General features: G+C 56.3%; 1 protein-coding gene across 1 annotated transcript in view; it reads left to right on the top strand.

The window, feature by feature from the left end:
* Positions 1–21,417, top strand: part of LOC144722807 (myosin phosphatase Rho-interacting protein-like) — a 38,477-nt gene extending 17,060 nt beyond the window's left edge. Inside the window, exons 9-27 of the mRNA XM_078601245.1 lie at positions 3,550–3,636; positions 4,721–4,777; positions 5,764–5,832; positions 6,855–6,944; positions 7,848–7,957; positions 8,413–8,762; positions 8,967–9,262; positions 9,845–10,136; positions 10,203–10,528; positions 10,923–10,979; positions 11,067–11,795; positions 13,364–13,511; positions 13,822–13,924; positions 14,504–14,663; positions 15,951–16,058; positions 17,070–17,156; positions 17,890–18,073; positions 18,832–18,902; positions 19,530–21,417. Of these exons, the coding sequence (XP_078457371.1) occupies positions 3,550–3,636; positions 4,721–4,777; positions 5,764–5,832; positions 6,855–6,944; positions 7,848–7,957; positions 8,413–8,762; positions 8,967–9,262; positions 9,845–10,136; positions 10,203–10,528; positions 10,923–10,979; positions 11,067–11,795; positions 13,364–13,511; positions 13,822–13,924; positions 14,504–14,663; positions 15,951–16,058; positions 17,070–17,156; positions 17,890–18,073; positions 18,832–18,902; positions 19,530–19,583 (3,378 nt within the window). The 3' untranslated portion in view covers positions 19,584–21,417. The remainder of the gene's footprint in view (positions 1–3,549; positions 3,637–4,720; positions 4,778–5,763; positions 5,833–6,854; positions 6,945–7,847; positions 7,958–8,412; positions 8,763–8,966; positions 9,263–9,844; positions 10,137–10,202; positions 10,529–10,922; positions 10,980–11,066; positions 11,796–13,363; positions 13,512–13,821; positions 13,925–14,503; positions 14,664–15,950; positions 16,059–17,069; positions 17,157–17,889; positions 18,074–18,831; positions 18,903–19,529) is intronic.
* The last annotated feature ends 211 nt before the right edge of the window (positions 21,418–21,628 follow it).

Genomic DNA, 21,628 nt, shown 5'->3' with positions numbered 1-21,628 from the left:
TTCGCATCTCTCTCTTTCTCTCTCCGTGGTGGCCACTGCGTGGATTTTCCTCCGGGGTCCTCCGGTTTTTCCCTCCACATTTAGAATCGGCGTCACGCGTTTTTGGCTGCCGTTATAAATACCCACGTGACGATGGCAAGCCCACGTCGTCTTTCAGCTTTCTTGTGATAGCCAGGCCACTTCTGTAAAATAGCTCCGTAGCAGCTGAGTGGGGCTTTAAAAATAAACATCTTTATCTTGTCTGTGGACGCTCGATCGTCCCGCACACATTCGGCTGCTGCTCGAATGCAGGAATTCAGGACGTCGTTGCCCGTGCCAGTAAACAAGTCGTCACTGCCGCACGTCATTTGATCCCCCCGGAAGCTCAGGAACGCTGGGCCGGGTGTTTGGACCCCGTCATTACCTCCCACGGACGCGTCCATTCGTCACCCTCTCTCACACAGCGGAGCGCTTCTTTCAGAGTTAACGTGACTCCGATGCTGATGAAGTAATCCTTTACGACATGGATATACGCGTGCATTACGACACGGCCCAGTTTCTGACCGCGTGAAGCAACGGCGCTTGTTTTCCAAATATGCCAGTTGCCCACTGCTGCCAGCCACACTCACACACGGCCAGCGCCATGCCCTCTCATCTCGCCTCTCTCAGCTCCTGCCATGCCCTCTCATCTCGCCTCTCTCATCTCCTGCCATGCCCCCCCATCTCGCCTCTCTCATCTCCTGCCATGCCCTCTCATCTCGCCTCTCTCATCTCCTGCCATGCCCTCTCATCTCGCCTCTCTCAGCTCCTGCCATGCCCTCTCATCTCGCCTCTCTCATCTCCTGCCATGCCCCCCCATCTCGCCTCTCTCATCTCCTGCCATGCCCTCTCATCTCGCCTCTCTCAGCTCCTGCCATGCCCTCTCATCTCGCCTCTCTCATCTCCTGCCATGCCCCCCCATCTCGCCTCTCTCATCTCCTGCCATGCCCTCTCATCTCGCCTCTCTCATCTCCTGCCATGCCCCCTCATCTCGCCTCTCTCATCTCCTGCCATGCCCCCCCATCTCGCCTCTCTCATCTCCTGCCATGCCCTCTCATCTCGCCTCTCTCAGCTCCTGCCATGCCCTCTCATCTCGCCTCTCTCATCTCCTGCCATGCCCCCCCATCTCGCCTCTCTCATCTCCTGCCATGCCCTCTCATCTCGCCTCTCTCATCTCCTGCCATGCCCCCTCATCTCGCCTCTCTCAGCTCCTGCCATGCCCCCCCATCTCGCCTCTCTCATCTCCTGCCATGCCCCCCCATCTCGCCTCTCTCATCTCCTGCCATGCCCTCTCATCTCGCCTCTCTCAGCTCCTGCCATGCCCCCCCATCTCGCCTCTCTCATCTCCTGCCATGCCCTCTCATCTCGCCTCTCTCAGCTCCTGCCATGCCCTCTCATCTCGCCTCTCTCATCTCCTGCCATGCCCCCCCATCTCGCCTCTCTCATCTCCTGCCATGCCCTCTCATCTCGCCTCTCTCATCTCCTGCCATGCCCCCTCATCTCGCCTCTCTCAGCTCCTGCCATGCCCCCCCCATCTCGCCTCTCTCATCTCCTGCCATGCCCTCTCATCTCGCCTCTCATCTCCTGCCATGCCCCCTCATCTCGCCTCTCTCATCTCCTGCCATGCCCCCCCATCTCGCCTCTCTCATCTCCTGCCATGCCCTCTCATCTCGCCTCTCTCATCTCCTGCCATGCCCCCTCATCTCGCCTCTCTCATCTCCTGCCATGCTCCCTCATCTCGCCTCTCTCAGCTCCTGCCATGCCCCCTCATCTCGCCTCTCTCATCTCCTGCCATGCCCCCTCATCTCGCCTTTCATCTCCTGCCATGCCCTCTCATCTCGCCTCTCTCAGCTCCTGCCATGCCCCCTCATCTCGCCTCTCTCAGCTCCTGCCATGCCCCCCCATCTCGCCTCTCTCATCTCCTGCCATGCCCTCTCATCTCGCCTCTCTCATCTCCTGCCATGCCCCCTCATCTCGCCTCTCTCATCTCCTGCCATGCCCCCTCATCTCGCCTCTCTCAGCTCCTGCCATGCCCTCTCATCTCGCCTCTCTCAGCTCCTGCCATGCCCTCTCATCTCGCCTCTCTCAGCTCCTGCCATGCCCCCTCATCTCGCCTCTCTCATCTCCTGCCATGCCCTCTCATCTCGCCTCTCTCAGCTCCTGCCATGCCCCCTCATCTCGCCTCTCTCATCTCCTGCCATGCCCCCTCATCTCGCCTCTCTCAGCTCCTGCCATGCCCTCTCATCTCGCCTCTCTCAGCTCCTGCCATGCCCTCTCATCTCGCCTCTCTCAGCTCCTGCCATGCCCCCTCATCTCGCCTCTCTCATCTCCTGCCATGCCCTCTCATCTCGCCTCTCTCAGCTCCTGCCATGCCCCCTCCACTCCTCCTCTTCGTTCCCAATCTTGTCCCCCTGTGCCAACTTCCCTTGTCTCACCTTGTCCCTTTAATTCTAGATTTGAAGCTTTCGTGGCTGCAAGGATTCATACTCTTAGGTTCTTTCGGTAAAGTCACGTAGGTAAAAAAATAAAAATAATAAAAAATGAAAATAACTAAATTAAATCACGACGTTTCGTGTCTTGAATAGCTTTCTTCACACGCTACAGTAATTATGCTGGAGCAGTTACACCTGATGACGGAGGCTTGTGTTGCTTCTGAAACGTCGTGATTTAATTTAGTTCTTTTATTATTATTTTACCTACATGACTTTACCGAGAGAACCTAAGGGTATGTCACCTTGTTCCTCTTTGCACCGCTCCGCTGGAGCGTTCTTCCTTCCGATACCACGAAGCCACTGGGAGCTGTGCACTTTTACATCGACATTGAAGACGCGTTTCTGTAGAGCGGCTCCTTGTGTTTAGTTTGTTGTTGTCCTTCCCCCGCATCTCCGATGAGCTACGTACGGTGCGAAAGAAGTTCAACATAAAAACAAAGATTCCTCCCCAGTATAGCCTTAACAAACTGTTGGGGCAAGTGCTGTTAGCGAGCACCTATGAAGGCCGGCATGGCACACGAGAGGGTGGGTGGCCAGCATCACGCCCGGCCGCCTTTGTCTCCCCAGTGGCGATGTTTACACACCGCACCGGGTACTCATTTGAGGCTGAGTCGACCTAGGGGAGGCCCAGGACCGGTTTAAATAATCGTCACCGGTGTTGGTAGCCGTGAGCGGCAATCGAACTCGGGTTACCGGGTTCCTAGCGCAGCATAATGCTAGCCGCTACACTACCGCCCCCCACAACGCACACACACACACACATTTACACATACACACATACATACACACATACATACATACACACACACATACATACACACATACATACACACATACATACACACACACGTACATACACAAATACATACATACACACACACATACATACACACGTACATACACATGTACATATACACACATGTACATACACACGCACATACACACACATACACACACATACACACACATACGCACACACACACATCTACGCATGTAATGGACCGGTATGTCGCGGTGTGTCCTCCAACTCTCTCGCCAGGAGTTGAGCGCCAGGTTCGGCAGCGTCCTTCCCCCGGAGCGGCGAGCCAAGTCGCTCGACCGGCGGACGAGCGAAGCCACAATGACGGTGAGAGGGGTCAGGGGTCAGGGGGCACGGGGCAGGGGTCACTCGAGGTGCGATCTGGAAGAGTCGATTGCGCTAGGTAAGCCGCGAGCGCTGGATCGCGGGGGGCTGGTCGCCAAGAAGCGCATTGGCGGCCAACCAAGAAAAACCCCATAAATCCAATTGGTGGAACATTGGGGGACCTTTGGTGTTGGGTGACAGCAACGGTGGTCACACGGTGCGACGTGGCACTGGCTGGAGTGAAGTGTGTGGCATGCACGGCTTCAGTCGCTACGACCTCGTGACCTCTGAATCTATGTCATCGAGATGTTCTGGTACCAGTGATGGTCGCTAGGAGATGTCATCTCCCTCGTCCGGTATGCAAGAGGTCGTGGGTTCGATCCCGACCCTGATGACGCCTTGTTGTATATTTGGAGTTTGCGTCTCTCTCTCTCTCCGTGGTCGCGTGGATTTTTCTCCGGGTCCTCCGGTTTCTTCCCTCCACGTTTAGAATCAACATCACGCGTTTAGAGTAGTTGGCTGCTGCTATAAATTCCCACATGATGATAAGCCACTTCATTGAGCTATCAATTTGTGGCCAGGTCAATTCTGAAAAATAACTATTTTATAATTTTCGATTTAAAGCTTTCGTGACTGCAGGGATTCATCTTCTTGGTTCTTTCGGTAAAGTCACGTAGAATGGAAATAATAAAATGATAAAAATAAAACATAATAAAATAATTCTCACGACGTTTCGGCCACAACTCAAGCAGCCGTCCTCAGGTGAAGAACAGGTCTGTCGATAAGACAGAGTCTGAATGACACGTCCTAGGCTTGGAGCGTCTATTTAGGCGCTCTTCCTCCTCCCTCCCAGCTTAAATAGACGCTCCAAGCCTAGGACGTGTCATTCAGACTCTGTCTTATCGACAGACCTGTTCTTCACCTGAGGACGGCTGTTTGCATTGTGGCCGAAACGTCGTGAGAATTATTTTATTATGTTTTATTTTTATCATTTTATTATAACTATTTTATAGTTCAGGAGGCCTTACCTGGTAAAATGAAACTCGTTTACTTCATTTCATTCGACCTGCATATGTGTGTGTTCTAGCCCGACCTATTGAACTTCAAGCAGGGTTGGCTCATGAGACTGGATGAAGATGATAAGGTACCCATCAATGTCCACCCTCTTACTCCATCGGTGACAAGTTTCGTGGTCGCTACATACTGGCAGGCAGAGTGGCGGCATAGCGGTTAACGCTCGTGCTGCCTCACAGCAAGAAGGCCCTGGGTTTGATTCCCGACCGTCCAGGTTCTATGGCTTCCTTCTGTCGATAAAAAAGACACGTACAATGGAACAGATTTTGAGCGAATATCTTGATGCTGAAAATTACCTTAAAATTAATTGATTGAAATCACACACACACACACATGGACTTATGCACACCCGCACTTACGAATACCCGCACTTACACACACACCCGCACTGATAAAACCCAACTTACAAACACCTGCACTGAAGAACACCCGTCTTACGAACACCCTCACTTCCGAACCAGCTTTCATGATTATTTTTTTACATTGACTAAACGCGCAGACTCTCACTTCAAAATCGAACCATGGCACTGTTTTATTCAGCTGAGCGATCTCCACGAGATATAATGAGTCGGCCTTGTGCTGGGAGTGAGTGTTTGTCTGTGTGTGTGGGAAATTAAATACAGTTGATTACTGAGTTCTGACTTGCGAACCGTTCGACTTACGAACGGCTCTCGGAAACGAGTTGCGTTCGTAAATCGAGGACTGCCCGAAATACAACAAGGGGAGAACGGAAACCCCACGCAGAACAAGGGGAGAACGTACAAACCAACCAACGCAGAAAGGCGCCACGGGTTGGGAATCAAACCCGGGCCCTTGTTTTTGCCGCGAGATAGCACGAGCGTTACCACCGCACCATCATCCACTTGCGCGCTTCTTTACTCTTCCCCCACACACGACATCTGCCTGTTTTCCCCGACCGGGATATTTTCCCCCCATTCTCCTCTCTCAGAGAGGCTCACCAGCTCAGAGGACGATTGTGAGTTCGCGTCGGCCGTAATGACGAGCGGCGCATCCTGGAGCTTCCCGTTGTGTGATTGCGACGTTGTCTCTCGCCAGTGGCGGAAGCACTGGTTCGTGTTGACTGACGGCAGTCTCAAGTTTTACAAAGACTCCATGGCCGAAGAGGTGAGGTTTCTGAGAGTTGTTTATCTTTTCTGCTTAACGCACTCTCAACTGGGGCGCCAGGGTGGCGAGATGTTAACTACCTCGCCTGGTACACAGGAGGTCGTGGGTACAATCCTCACCCTAACGATGCCTGCTGCTGTATATTTGGAGTTTGTGTGTCTCTCTCCCCGTGGTCACTTGGATTTTTCTCCGGGTCCTCCGGGTTTTCCCTCCACGTTTAGAATCAACATCACGTTTAGAGTATTTGGCTCATGCTATAAATATCCACACGATAATAAGCCACGTTGTTGTTGAGCTGTCATTTGTGGCCAGGTCGCTTCTGAAAAATAGCTATATAGTTCAGTGGGCCTTATCTGGTAAAATAAAAATAAAATTGTGAAGTAGATTAGTACTCATCCCCGGCACCCTACTCCCAAGACTATTCCGTGAGACCTCTTGGTGTGGTCTGGGTCACTCACAAGGCCACTCCCTGAGACCTCTCTCGGTGTGGTCTGGGTCACCCACAAGGCCACTCCCTGAGACCTCTTGGTGGGGTCTGGGTCACCCACAAGGCCACTCCCTGAGACCTCTCTCGGTGTGGTCTGGGTCACCCACAAGGCCACTCCCTGAGTCCTCTTGGTGTGGTCTGCGTCACTCACAAGGCCACTCCCTGAGTCCTCTTGGTGGGGTCTGGGTCCCTCACAAGGCCACTCCCTGAGACCTCTTGGTGTGGTCTGGGTCACTCACAAGGCCACTCCCTGAGACCTCTTGGTGTGGTCTGGGTCACTCACAAGCCCACTCCCTGAGTCCTCTTGGTGTGGTCTGCGTCAGTCACAAGGCCACTCCCTGAGTCCTCTTGGTGGGGTCTGGGTCACTCACAAGGCCACTCACTGAGACCTCTCTCAGTGTGGGGTCTGGGTCACTCACAAGGCCACTCACTGAGACCTCTTGGTGTGGTCTGGGTCACTCACAAGGCCACTTACTGAGACCTCTCTCAGTGTGGGGTCTGCGTCACTCACAGGCTGCGCTTCCTCTGCCCCCAGGCGCTGGACGAGGACGGGGAGATCGATCTGACGGCCTGCCACAACGTCGCGCCCCTCGACACGCAGAGGAACTACGGCTTCCAGATCCACGTGAGGGCCGCGACGCTCGTGCTGCGCAGCAAGAAGGGCCCGGGTTCGAACCCCGACCTGGGCACCTCGGTCTGCGTCGAATCGTATTCCTTCTATTTACGGGACTCTTTTGCCGGTATCAAAATGATGAAAAGAGAATAGGCTTCACCCTTTCCGGCAATAACACAGGAGGTGTTCAGGTGTTCAAACACCAAATAGACGCCTATTGCTGGAAAGGGTAAAGTCTATTATTTTTTCATCACTTTGATACCGGCACAGATTGGTCCTGTAGATATAACTGCTCGAGCCGAGGCATTAATACTTTTATATTTGCATTGCCCTTTTGCTGTTCGCCTTTTGGTGTTCGCTGGTCTAACACCGGTGGTGAGACAAGGCCATACAGGAGGCTGTCTCTGGTGTAGACCAATCAGTTTCAAATACAATGCATACATTTTAATGCAGACTTGACTATGCCTTGTGTCTGTTTGGTGTTCGAACATCTTGACACCTGTATTATTACCAGAAGAAGTGAAGCCTATTACTTTTCCCATCATGTATGGGCTCTGTATGGGTTGCCTCTGGGTTTTCCAGTTTCCTCTCATAGCTAATATGAAAACATACAACACAATTGGTATCTATGTATGTTGAACTTCTTACCGCACCGTACATAGCCAACGGTGCTAATCGGAGGTGCGGGGGAAGGACAACAAACCAAGCACACAAAGGAAACATCCCAACGCTGTAAAATGACCTCAAATGGAATTCCACAGCAGCAGCAGCAACATCGCGAGCCTGACTGCCGACGAGACAGTTAAACGTCGAAACCAGCCCAGGGTTTTCCCACGAATGCGTTTCTCGTCGAGAGAAGCGCCACCCCCCCCCCCCCCCACCGCCACCGCAGCAGCTGCCGTTGCTCTTCCACAGACCTCGGACGGAGTGTTCACTCTGTCGGCCATGACGGCCGGCATCCGCAGAAACTGGGTGCAGAGTCTGAGCAGCAGCGTCCGCCCTGCCACGTCGCGCCGCCTCGCCAGGTGAGCGTCCTCGCTGTGCCCCCCCCGAGGAAGATCGTGTCCATGCGCAAACGTGTGCAGTGCACATGAGATGGGACGCATTCAATCCATTCTGCTCGCTTGTCTGTATGTATGTACGTTGAACTTCTTTTGCACTGTGCGTAGCCAACCGTGCTCATCATCTTGTTACTTGTCTTCTCCACAGCGACGCTCATGATTGTTTAGCGTTATGAATCATGATGTAGTTTTGCGTTAAACTAGGGCCAAGAGCGAACAGGGAAGTCCTTGTCTATCAGCATTGCTTCAAGCTAGGCCTGAGCTCTGCTGATGAGACGCTGAACGTCTAAAACCTGTCCAGAGTTTGCTCGTGTCTTGAGCCAGTCCTGCTGAGGTGAAGGCACTCCCACAAGGCCGTGCATTACCGATGGCGGAGGAGGCCTGTCGTCCACTGATGTATTTTATGACGCACGGCACAGCATTGTGGCGGAGTGCGGCACAGCCGTGCCAGACACCGCAGCAACGCAGCGCGAAGGGGAACTGCCGCCCCCCGGTCCCTCGTGGCCTCCGATTTCCACCGCCGCCGCCGCCGCCACCGTCACCGTCGCCGCCGCCACCGCCACTGCCGCCATTCCCCTCTTCGATCCGAAGGGAGGCTGCCGAGGTCACGCGCGGCAGAGACGGAGGGACGGGCGCTCGCGCACGATCGACCTGGCCGACCTGCGGTCCCTACGCGAGGCGCTGCGCATGCAGAGCCGCCGGCAGTGCCGGCCCAGGGCCAAGACGGCGCTCATCCTGCCTCCCGGCATGGCAGCCCTGGCAGGGCCGGGTGAGCCAAGCGGCCTTCCCACCGTACGATCGTAATTGTTGTTTGCGAATGTGATTTGTTAATTTTAAACCTGACCCGTGTATCGTTGGTAGTTAAATTGCAACATGAAATGTGTTTGAGGGACTGCGTGGTGCTGTTGTGGTCTTGGTGCGGTCTGGTTCTTCTTTTATTCTTCGACATCTGCGTCGTATTTACGCGTGGCAGGCGAAAGCGGCCCGCCGGCGGCACCGCCCCCGGGGGTCCGAGCGGCGCCCATCGGGGACCCCGGGAGGGATCCGCTCCCTCGGACCCCGGCGGAGACGCCCGGTGGGGGCGGCCCCCCCCTCCCCCCCGCCCCGCGCGGCGTCGACGACGAAGAGGGGTCCGGAGTCGGGGGTCCCCCGGACTACGGAGGGGGGGCCCGGGGGGAGAGGAGGAGGAGCGGCGCGGGGTGGGACGGGGGGCCCTCCGCGCCCGGGCCCGGGCACGGCCACGATGAGATTGAACGGCGCTGGGTGCAGGTGACCGGCACCAGCACCAGCACCGTGCTCGTGCACGTGGAGGCATCGGCGTGGCCGGGCCGGGTGGCTTTCGTTTCACAACCGGAGCCAGGCGCAGGTCCCCCCCCGCAAAGGCCCAAAAACGTCAACCGACCGGCAACAAACGGCAGCGTTGTGGAAGACGCGATGCACGGAGGCAGCCGAACTCGAGGCTGTCACCTCGCTGAATGAAGTGGCGCCAGTTGTTGGCACTGGCAGACAGTCGAGAAATTGAGAGCAGTGTGTGTGACTGTGTTTGGGGCTGTGTGTGCCTGTGTGTGTGGGGCTGTGCGGTAGTGTAGTGGTTCGCATGCCGCGCTCCGAACTCGGCGACCCGAATTCAATTCTCACACCAGTGACGATTATCTAAACCAGCCCTGGGCCTACCCTAGGTCGACTGAGCCTCAATTAAATTCCTGGTGTGGTGTGTAAACATCGTCACTCGGGAGACAAAGGTGGTCGAGCGTGGTTTGAACCACCTACCCCCTCGTGTGCTGTGCACTTGTCTCAACAGTCTGTTAAGGCTCCACCGTTGTCTTTGGGGATGTGTCACCGTGCTTGCAGGTGGAGACAACGCCTCTGCGGGACGACAAGCAGGTGCCCATCGCCACGCTGGCTGGCGGGCACGGGCACATCGCCACGCTGGGTGGTGGGCAAGGGCCCATCGCCACGCTGGGTGAAGGGCAAGGGTCTATCGCCACACTGGGTGGTGGGCAGGGGTCCATCGCCACGCTGGGTGGTGGGCAAGGGCCCATCGCCACGCTGGGTGAAGGGCAAGTGCCCATCGCCACACTGGGTGGTGGGCAGGTGCCCATCGCCACATTGGGTGGCGGGCAAGGGTCCATCGCCACGCTGGGTGAAGGGCAGGGGCCCATCGCCATGCTGGGTGAAGGGCACGGGTCCATCGCCATGCTGGGTGAAGGGCAGGGACCCATCGCCACGCTGGGTGGTGAGCACGGGCCCATCGCCATGCTGGGTGAAGGGCAAGGGTCCATTGCCACGCTGGGTGAAGGGCAGGGACCCATCGCCACGCTGGGTGGTGAGCACGGGCCCATCGCCACGCTAGGTGAAGGGCACGGGCCCATCGCCACGCTGGGTGAAGGGCAGGGGCCCATCGCCACGCTGGCTGGCGTGCAAGGGCCCATCGCCACGCTGGGTGAGGTGGTGCCCGTGGACTCCCCTGGGCTCCCTGCGTCTCCTCCTCCTGGTGCCCCCACAGAAGACTTCGTGCAGCTTCTACAGAACGAGGTGCCGCACCCCTCCTCATTTATACTCTCGCTCACACACTCACAGTCTCACACACTCACAGTCTCACACACTCACAGTCTCACACACTCACAGTCTCACACACTCAGTCTCACACACTCACAGTCTCACACACTCACAGTCTCACACACAGTCTCACACACTCACAGTCTCACACACTCAGTCTCACACACTCAGGCTCACACACTCGCTCGCACTCATTCACACTCTCTCTCACACACCCACACTCACTCACACACTCACGCTCGCTCACACACTCGCTCACGCTCACTCACACACTCGCTCACTCGCACTCACTCACACTCACTCACATGCTCGCTCACACACTCACTCACACGCTCGCTCACACTCTCGTGTCTTCCCCCCCTCCGTCCAGGTGGAGAAGCTGAGGGTGAAGCTGGAGCAGGCGGAACGGGAGCTGTGGAACCTGCGGGTGAGGGCGATAGCACCACTGGCGAGGGAGGTAGCGCCGTGGGTGGTTGAGCGTGGCAGTAACGCTCGGTCTGGTGCGGTGCTGCAGGCCGGCCATGAGGAGGTGGAGGCGGAGGAGGCGGTGGCGTGGAGCGAGCCCTTCCCGACACGACCGTGCGGTGCCAACAGCGGGTCCGAGATCCGTCGCCGAGAGGGCGTCCGCTCGCCGGGGCGGGCGACGCGGCGCCACCGTCGCCCTGCCGAGCGGCGCTGCCCGGAGGACGAACCGGCGCTCGCAGCGGAACGGCTCCGCTCGGCCACGGCCGAACGGCACGAGCGAGCGGCGCCGCGAGGGGAGAGCGGGGGGGAGAGCGGGGAGGAGAGCGGGGAGGAGGGGAGGTCGGCAGGGAGCGCCGCGCCGACGGGCGCAGAGACGGAAGTCTCCGGGCCGCCCACGTGCCCCAGCGCGGAGGCACGGCGGGCGCCCGGCGCGGGCGCGGGGGAGGGGGCGGGGGAGGCCGTCGCGGCGGAGTCCGAGCCGCGGCCCGGCGGCGGAGAGGACGGCGCGGTGGGGGAGGAAGGGAAGGTCCGACGCCGCGCCGAGGTGCCGCGCGACGCTCCGAGGGGGCGCGGGGCGCGGAGCGGGGACGCCGAGGGGCGGCCGGGGGACCCCGAGGGCCGAGAGGCCGAGGCCGCGGCGGGAGCGGAGCTCGCCCGGCTCGTCCAGGAGCTGCGGCGGCGTCTCGGGGAGGCCCGGACCGAGCTGCGGGGCCGCCCCTCTCCCCACGAGGTGGAGGCGGAGCGCCTCCAGCACCGTGCCGACATCGAGACGCTCAAGGTGACGTGCACTGCGCACGCGCCGCACGTGCCGCACACGCGTGGCACACGCATCGCACACGTGTGTGCCACGCGCCACGCATGCTTGGCCCCAGGTGGGGGTGGGGGGAGAGGGGAGGTCCGTCAGGGGCAACTTGCAAGTAAATTAATCTAAAAACGATTAATAAATAGATTTTACCAGGTCAGGCCCACTGAGCTGACCTGGTTATCACAAATGATAGCTCAACGAAGTGGCTTATCAGAACGTGGACATTTACTACAGCCAAATACTGGACATTTGCGTCGATTCTAAATGTGGAGGGAAAAACCGGAGGACCAAGGGCACAGAGAGAGACATGCAAACTCCAGATATACAGGCATCAGGCTCGGGATCGAATCCACAACCTCCTGCCTACCAGGCTTTTAAAATATCCAGAAGGCCTACCTATCAGGGGACTTTTTGCCAGTATAACAATATGAACAATAAGAATGTCTTACCCTTTCTGGTGTAACTGGCTCGCCCTGTCCCTCTCTTCCTGTGATCGTTAGGAGGGGACAGACCGGTTAATAGGTAAAAACAACAACGATAATAGTCGATGAGTTCGGAGGCGATGAGTGGATACTCTGCGTTGTGTTCTGCCCTCCTTCTGATAATCGGATAACTCCACCGCCAAGGGACACCAGAGGGTTGTGTAACTGCAACTCTGTATTTCAGTGTTCTTCTGAGGAGCATTCGTGCGTCTGTAATTATGACGAGTTGCACACCAATCAACCCCAATTCACACCACCTCACTGCTCAACCCCTGCACTGTGTACAGTGTCTACCCAAATCAATATCGGTGCCCTGTACCCTGAATTGATTACTCTACTGGTGGGCGTGGCCTACTGTGCACTCACGTGACTCTGAGTCCAATCCATGGTCATTATTACTCTCATTCACTGGCTACACTGGCAATACAACAGGTATTCAGATGTTCAAACGCCAAATAGATACCTTTTGCAAGGTATCAAGTCTGCATTAACCACGTACTTGTGGCGAAGATGCATGTAGCGGTTATCGTGCTACGCTACAAACCTGGCCACCCAAGTTCAATTCCAACTCACGTCCACCAAGACCAGTGACGATCATTTGAACCATTCCTGGGCCTCCCCTAGGTCGACTCAGCCTCAAATTAGTACACATGGTGGGGTGTGTAGTAAACATCAGAGGTGTGGACTCGAGTCATGTGACTTGGACTCGAGTCAGACTCGAGTCATGAATTTGATGACTTGCGACTCGACTTGGACTTGCATAACAATGACTTTGTCCCACCTATGAGATGTGGACTCGAGTCATGTGACTTGGACTCGAGTCAGACTCGAGTCATGAATTTGATGACTTGCGACTCGACTTGGACTTGCATAACAATGACTTTGTCCCACCTCTGGTAAACATCGCCACCGGGTGTGGCGCTGCCTACCCACCCGCCTCGTGTGCCGTGCCGGCCTTCACGGGAGCTGCCGCTCGCTAACGGCACTTGCCGCTACAGCCCGCTGAGGCTACACGGGGGACCTTTGCCCTCGTGCGTGCGTGCCCACCCACGCGTGCAGGCCGAGTGCGAGCGGGGCCTGCTGCTCATGGAGGAGTGTCACCGTGGAGCGCTGCGCGAGCTGCAAGAGGCCCAGCGGCGGACGGTGGCGGCGCTGGGCGAGGAGAAGGAGCGGCTGCTGGCGGAGGAGACCGCCGCCACTGTTGCCGGTAGCGACGACGGTGGCGGCGCGGTTGGCACGGGGCGGGATGTGGGTGGGGGATTAGACACGAGGAGGTTGGCACGGGGCTAAGGGATTGGCAGGAGGTGAGCGGTGGAGATGGGCGTTTGAGGTTATTCAGCGGCGGGTAAGATGTTAACGGTGGCTAGGAGATGTTAACTACCTCGCCTGGCATGCAAGTGGTCGTGGGTGAGATCCCGACCCTGACGCCTGTGCACCTTGACTATCGATGCGGTGGAGGAGGAGGAGGAGGCGGCGTTGAGAGCGTCGCTTCGCTTTGCCGCCTCTCTTTGCTGCAGCGATCGAGGCGATGAAGACGGCCTACCGAGAGGAGCTGGAGAAGCTCCGCCAGAGCCGCGGAGGTGCCTCCCGGAGCGTCACAGAGGAGCGTGCGCAGCACGAGTGAGTCCTCGCCTACCGGTACCCGTTACATCTCCAGCTGGGATCCAACAGCCCGAGATGATGTCCAACAGCTCAGCCGGTACCCGTTACATCTCCAGCTGGGATACAAAAGCTGCAATTTTAATAGGTGCTCGCTAACAGCACTTGCCTCAACTGGGTCTCATGTGACACAGTTGTTGGTAATGATAGGGGTTGTAGTAGTGATCGTGATAGTGGTAAGGCTAGTGATAGGGGTTGGAGTAGTGATAGGGGTTGGAGTAGTGATAGTGGTAAGGGGAGTGATAGCGGTAAGGGTAGTGATAGGGGTTGTGATAGGGGTTTGGGTAGTGATAGGAGTTGGAGTAGTGATAGTGGTAAGGGTAGTGATAGGGGTTTGGGTAGTGATAGTGGTAAGGGTAGTGATAGTGGTAAGGGTTAGTGATAGGGGTTTGGGTAGTGATAGTGGTAAGGGTAGTGATAGGAGTAGTGATAGGGATAGTGACAGGGATAGTGACAGGGATAGTGACAGGTAGTGGTCGTAATCGCGGTAAGTCCGCCCGTAGCTAGGCTACATGGGGGGATCTTTGCGTCTGCGCGCAGGCAGGATCTGGCCTCGCTGCAGCGGGAGATCGAGGCCTTGTCTGAGCAGTACTCCCACAAGAGCCTGCAGGCCGCGCACCTCCTGCAGGCGCTGGAGGCCGAGAGGGCCGCGCTGCAGCAGAGCCGGCGCAACAACCGCGAGCTCAACGCGCGCAACCAGGTGACGCGGGGGACGGGGGACGGGAGGTGCAGCGGGGAGGAGACGAGGGGGGGAGGGGTGCCCCGATACCCATGTAGCGGTAGCAGCAGGGACAGCGGTTCGCCAAGCCACGTCGCGACGATCCATGCGGGAGGCATCTCCACGACCTCCTCCTCTGTGCCCGCCGCTGGGCAAATGTCCTCGGAATTTTCGCTGCGGGGCCATTTTCATTGACGAGACGATTTGTCCGTAGATCTGCGCTGTATTTGTCTGACCTGTTGTTGTTACGGTTGGACAATCGTCAAACATTTGTTACGCCCGTCCGATTGTCTGTTATCAGCACCCCAGATTTTTCACGCAATTTGGATGGAAAAAATGAAAAGTAGCTGCTGCCCCAAAGTGTTTGTAACCACCACACTCGTCTCATCTCTTGTCATCTCCATCCCGCCATCTCTGTCCTCATTTACACTGACGGTTAAAATCGGTAAAGTTTGTGTCAATGTAATTTCTCAACATAATTGCTATTAATATTATCATTATTCATTTTAAAAGTACCTGTAATAGTGGAATGATTTGATGTTGACTTTTGGCTGAGTCGCCCAAGATGAAAGAGCTTCTTAGCTCTACGGCTTTACTTGGTGGGAAATAATCTCCTGATTCTGATAAAACTCTCATCCTGGGCGCTCGAATCACGTGTAGCGGGGACTTAGGAAGCACGATTTCTGTGCAGCATGGATGCTGACACCACTATTAGTCACCATTATTATTATTATTCAAAATCAGAATATTTCACTGGAGGAGGAATCCAATGAGCTACATTTGTGCAGTCGGGGCACGGGGTCAGAACGTTACAACAAACAATACAAAAACACGATAGGAGTGCAAAGTGTAGGAAAGGTAAATAAACCACTGAAAACATTTACAAATAAAACTACTAAACTATTTAATGTATCTTACCAGGTAAAGCCCACTGAGCTATTAGCTTCTCTTTCAAAGGCGACCTCTCCACACGCGACGATAGCTCAACGAATTCCCTACCCGACAAACCCAACAACAAAAACAACCTTGAGCTGAAGCACTTCAGGAGAGACCTCGCAACTCATTCAACGAACACGGCGTGACCAGACAGTGGCGCGCATTAGAGATGCTGCGAGCAACATTTTGCGTCGATTGAAAGGCGGTTTCATGTGGACGTACGTCGTCGTTATTTGACCGAATGAGGCGCGAGTCGTCCTGGCGAATCAACTCGTTTTTGTTCCAAGGGACACCAACACGAGAATCGCTCAGACGCGAGTGTCCCCTTGGCAGAAGCTCGGCGCTCAGGTGGCGCAAGTGGCACGGGGGGCGCAGGAGGAGCGGGCGCCGGGCGAGGCGGCGGAGGGACGCGGCACCACGCGCACTAACTTCGAGCTGCAGGTGAGGCCCTCCGTCCTCCTCCCGCACCGGCATCTCCGATTAGCAAGCTTGGCTACGTACGGCGCGAAAGAAGTTCTACGTACGTACGTACGTCTGCTGTGCTCGGCGATCCCTTGACGTCAAATGGCATCGGTAGGCCATTGTGTGCCGGCGTCATCGTCCAAATGTTAAAACTGCACCGGCGAATGACTAAGTTGGGATTACACTGGCATCAAACTATTTTATTGAGCTATGGAGCTCTTTTCCAGAAGCGACCTGGCCACAAATGATAGCTCAACAAAAGCAGCTTATCATCGTGTGGAAATCTATAGCAGCCAATTACTCTAAACCCGCGTTGATTCTAAGTGTGGAGGGAAAATCCGGAGGACCCGAAGGAAAAATCCACGCAACCACGGGGAGAGGGCAAAATATACAAACAGGCGTCGTCAGGGTCGGGATCGAACCCACGATCTCCTGCATACCAGGCGATGGAGCTGACGCCAGTCGCCACCACGGCGCCCTTACACGTAGCAACGTCGCCCCCTTCTGGCCAGACCACGTCTGTGAAAAGCATCGCCTTCTCGACAGCCAGCCCCTTGCACTGACACAATGGTGCAATGTGATAGGCACGACATTTGTAATGCTTGCTATTATATTGGATGCCAGCCTCTGCTGGATTTAGGGCCGTCCAGAGGGGGTGGGGGTGCGGGGCCCCCGGGGCAATCCCACCGTGTGGGTACCCCCCAAACGCAAATGAGTGAATCTGTCGCCGTGACGTCAAGGCACGGGGGGCCATCAAAGCCCAGGGCAGCCGCCCCAATTCGCCGCAGCCCAGGGAGCGGTTCTCGCGATGTGACCATCGGATCCAGGAATACACCGTTAGCTGTCGCCCTAATCCCTTCGGAACGCATTTAACCCGTCACGTTTACCCGTCACATTTAACCCGTCACATTTAACCCGTCACATTAACCCGTCGCATTTAACCCGTCACATTCCCTGGTGAAGCGACGTCGCTGCCGTTGCCGCACGCAGGTCGCTCTGCGCGTGAAGGAGTCCGAGATCGAGTTCCTCAAGCAGGAGCTGCGCTCGCTCAGAGAGGAGCTCCACACGGCTCAGAGGGTACGCGACGCTCGCGCCGCGTCACCCACTTCAGCGCTCGGTGTTTTACTTCGCGCGCGCACGGGCCAATATGCATGCGGCGAGTACTCGCTGAAACGCGCGCTCCTTCCATCGCAACGCGCGCCGTTGCGACGCAGTCCGTGAGACGACGGACTACTTTCTTGAGCTGCAGCAGCTCAACGGCACAGTGACACGCTACGGGGGAACGCGAGAGTCACGCGGCAGTGCCGGTGGACCCTCGGTTATTTCTCCTGCCGTCTCACTCCGCGGTGTGTGGAGGAGCACACCGTGTCTCGCCAAACGTTATCGTCGTTCCATCACTCGTGGGGATATTGTCTTCGCTTAACGCAGCACTCTCGAGGCCCGCACCTGTCTCTACGTACGTTGAACTTCTTTCGCACCGTCCGTAGCCAACCATGCTCATCCGAGGTGCGGGACAGGGAATTTAAAAGAGCGTTCCAGACGGCTGGAGAAGCGCATCTGAAATCGCTGCGCGATGCGGTGACCGTCTTTGTTTCGATGGCAGAGCCAAAATCCACTGCGTCTACTACCAGCGTGTTCAAACGCGCGGACTGCGGCAGATCGATGAGCACGGTCGGCTATGTACGCTGGCAAAGAAGTTCAGCGTACAGGGAGGAGAAGTTGCTTTGCGTAACTCCTGGTGACGGTGACGGGCGTCCGGTGGTAACGACCGGCGCGGCCGCGTAACGGGCCGGGCCGCGTGCCTCCGCAGGACAAGAAGCTGGCCGCCCACCGCTACAAGGACATGTACCGTGAGATGAGCCTGGCGCGCGCGCACGCCCAGCGCGACTCGCGCCTGCTGCAGGAGAAGCTGCGTCGACTCACGCAGCAGCAGCAGCAGCAGCAGCTGGCATCGCCGGGCGTCGACCGCCGCGGACACGCACAGCCGCCCCACGGTGAGGGTCGACGCGACGCTGGCGCCTTGCGGGGCCAGTGAACTGGCACGGCGAGACGTTAGCTGCCTGCAGAAGGGCGCACGGAGGCGGTGGCACAGCGGTTAGCGCTCGCGGCAAGAAGCCCTCCCTGGTTCGATTCCGCGAAAAACTTCACCGGACCCTCCTGAAAAAGAGTCTTGAGACTCGGTGAGGTTTTCCTCGGTAAACTGGCAATAATAGTACTAAGAAATAATTATCAAAACGTCTCTTCGTGTTGCTTCTTCAGAATCGTAATCAGAATGTTTATTTCGACTGGAGGAGGAATCCGATGAGCTCTGAAGCTCTTTTTCACAGATGTCCTCCAGGACTTGAACTGAACTTTTTTCGCACCATACGTAGCCAATCGTGCTAACGAGTCGGAGTCGGAGTCGGAGAGTTACAGCGACAAGCGTGGAAGGGGTATTAGTGGGTTTCAAGTTCTGTTGATGACGTCGTAGCCTCTATTGACAGCTGTCGATCCACTGCTGGATGAAGGCCTCCTCCCACCTCATCAGTCCAGGGGGGGTTGCCTGTCCGCGCTCCACGCCACTTGTTGAAAGGGCGCCCGCAGGACCGATTCGGATCTCGTCCGCTAGCGGCGTTAGCCGTGGCTGCACGTCGCCAGGTTCACGGCACGGTTGCGCTAACCGCTGTGCTGCCGCTCCGTGACGGTGGCCGTGACGCGGGGACGCTGCCGCGCGGATGTGGAAAACTCTGTCTCTTGTCGACCGTCGTTCCAGATGTCCTGAAGTCACGGAGTAACCCGGAGGGTTTGCGCGCTGGACTTGCATCCGTTGGTCAGCGTCTCAAGGTGCTTGCATTCGTTCTGTGTGTGCGTGCGTGTGTCTGTATGTGCGTGTTTGTGCATGAAACTATTTTTTTTTACCAGGTAAGGCCCACTGAGCTATGCAGCTCTTTTTCAGAAGCAACCTGGCTATCACAGATTATAGCTCAACGAAGTGGCTTATCACGTGAGAATTCGTAGAAGCCAAATACTCTGAACACAGAAAAATCCACGTGACCACAGGGAGAAGGTCGGGATGAACCCCACAACCTCCTACTTACCAGGCGAGCTAGTTAGTGTTTCGCCAGTGCGGCGCTCGTGGGGAGCGGTAGTGTAGCGGTTAGCGCGCCGCACTACGAGCCTGCCAACCTCGGTTCGATTCCCGCTCACAGCCAACATTGGTGAGGAGTTTCCGAACCGGTCCTGGGTCGACTGGGCCTTAAGTAAGTACTTGCTCCGGTGTGTCAACATCAGCATGGGGGAGATGAAAGGCGGCCGAGCAAATCGCTGGCCGCCCACCTCCATCGTGTGCCGTGCCGGCTTGAGGGGTCCTGCTCGGTCACGGTGCTTGCTCCGACAGTCTGTGAAGGCTACACGGGGATCTTTGTCCTTGTTTGTGTTTTGTGTGCGCGCGTGCCTCTGGGTAATGTGCAGGCTGAGTCGGAGGGCTTCCCGCTGGGCGATAAAGCCCAGAAGACGCCCGTGTGACTGCACCGCCAACGTGTGACAAGACCCGCTTGATTTGCGCACTCAAGTTTTCATTTGCACGTCATCATTAAAAAATATTAGCATTTATTTGACCTTTAAATTGACCCGGCAAAACATCTCGCACGGTGTCGCCATCTCACAAATTTGAAGGCACCCCCAGCGGCAGCTGTCCCCATGCAGCCAGTCGGTGCCTGCGGTCGCTGCTGCTCTACCTGAGTGTCATTTGCGATCTGATTTTTCAAAATGTGGCAAATTATGACCACGACGTCGGCACTCGCACACGAGGGACGCCACGGCATCTTGAGCGCACCGCCGTGAATCGGACGTCGCGTAGCGTTTGTGTGGCTGATGCACCGGAAAGCGTTCACCACAGGGCGTCTTGCCGGATTCAAGCCATGAAACCGCCGCAACGACGAGCAGCGAACGCGCCACCACTTACTGCCGCTTCGGCCCAACGGTTAAAACTAAACAAATCTTGTATTTTGCCAGGTAAGGTCCCCTGAGCTAGTTGTTTTTCAGAAGTGACCTGGCCGCAGAATGATAGCTCAACGAAGTGGCTTATCGCGTGGAAATTTATAGCAGCAGCCAAATACTCTAAACGCGTGATGTTGATTCTAAATGTGGAGGGAAAAACCGGAGGAGCCGAAGAAAAATCCGCGAGCCCACGGGGGGGAGAGAGACACGCAAACACCGAATATACAACAGGCACCGTCAGCACCGGGATCGAACCCACGACCTCCTGCGTACCAAGCAAGGGAGTTAACATCTCCTAACCACCGCGGTTAAACTTCCTCCGCGCGCAAGCGAGCGCCATCTCGCCGCTCCAGGACACCGTGCGCATCTCTGGAGCCCCTCTCTGGGGTCGAGCCCAGGCGGCTCTCTCTCTCTCGCCCTCACCGACTACGCAGGGGACACCACCTCCTCCTCTCCGCTGCCGCGTGCGCCTCCTCCTCCGTCGCGTCCCCGACAGACCCCTCAGGCTTGGCGAGCGTATTGAACGTCGCGCTTTCTGAACAAGCGGCAATTTTGTTGTTGTTGTTGTTGCCGCTGTTCATTCGCACCCCTGAGATTTACGATAACGGAACGTGGGAGCTGGCGATGCGAGCGAAGTGGCGAACGTCGGATCTGCACTTTATGCGACGCGCCGCGATGACTGCGAACGTGTCCCAGGAACGCGCCTGCTACCGCGCGTTGGCTCTGCTCTTTAAAGTCCGGCGTGGCCCGTGGCCCGTGGCATGTCCGCGTTGGCTGCGCACGTGTCACGCGACACCCTGGATGCCCTTGTCGTCCTTCCCCCCCCCGCACCTCCCTTTAGCGCGGTTGGCTACGTACGGTGCGGAAGAAGTTCAACGCACGTACGTACAAACGAGATGCTCCGTCTAGACGGATTTTTCAAGTGGAATGTTTTAATTCGTAAAACGAATGGCAGCGTGACACTGGGCGCCCACTTGTTAATTCTGGGAAGTGTGTGGCTCTTGTCCGGGGGGGAGGGAGGGATTGTTCCAGGCTGAGCGTTGCGATGACGCACGACGGAACGAGGCCGCGTCTTCGCATCCAGGTAGCTTGAAACTCCCGAGGACTGAAGTTTTCGAGATAGTTATTCAGGTCAAACTAATTTATATTTTAGCAAAGCCAACAAGGGGGGAATGTCTTATTTATCTAATGCTGTAATACCTTCCCGTCCTGAAAGGCTGGTGAATAAAGCATGGTATCGGCAGTGCAATATATAAATATGAAGATGAGTCAAGACGAGAGGAGGCATGTTTATTCGTGTGTTTTACATTTCATTGAACATATTTACAGAGAATACACAATAAATATAATCTTACAATGTTGTAAGCGGCTGGAAATCGGTCTTATTTGCAGGGATACGTAGATGTACATTGAACTTCTTTCGCACCGTACGTAGCCAACCGTGCTAATTGGGGGTGCGGAGGAAGGACAACAAACTAAACACAAAAGCTGTTCTAAACAAATTAGTCCATGAGTCTGTGGGCAGTGTTGAGTCTTGGGCAGTGCTGAGTCTGTGGGCAGTGTTGAGTCTA

The sequence above is a fragment of the Lampetra planeri genome, chromosome 1 (genome assembly GCF_965212315.1).
Source record: "Lampetra planeri chromosome 1, kcLamPlan1.2.h2, whole genome shotgun sequence".
In the NCBI taxonomy this organism is placed as follows: Eukaryota; Metazoa; Chordata; class Hyperoartia; order Petromyzontiformes; family Petromyzontidae; genus Lampetra; species Lampetra planeri.
This window is presented reverse-complemented; position numbering and strand designations above follow the sequence as displayed.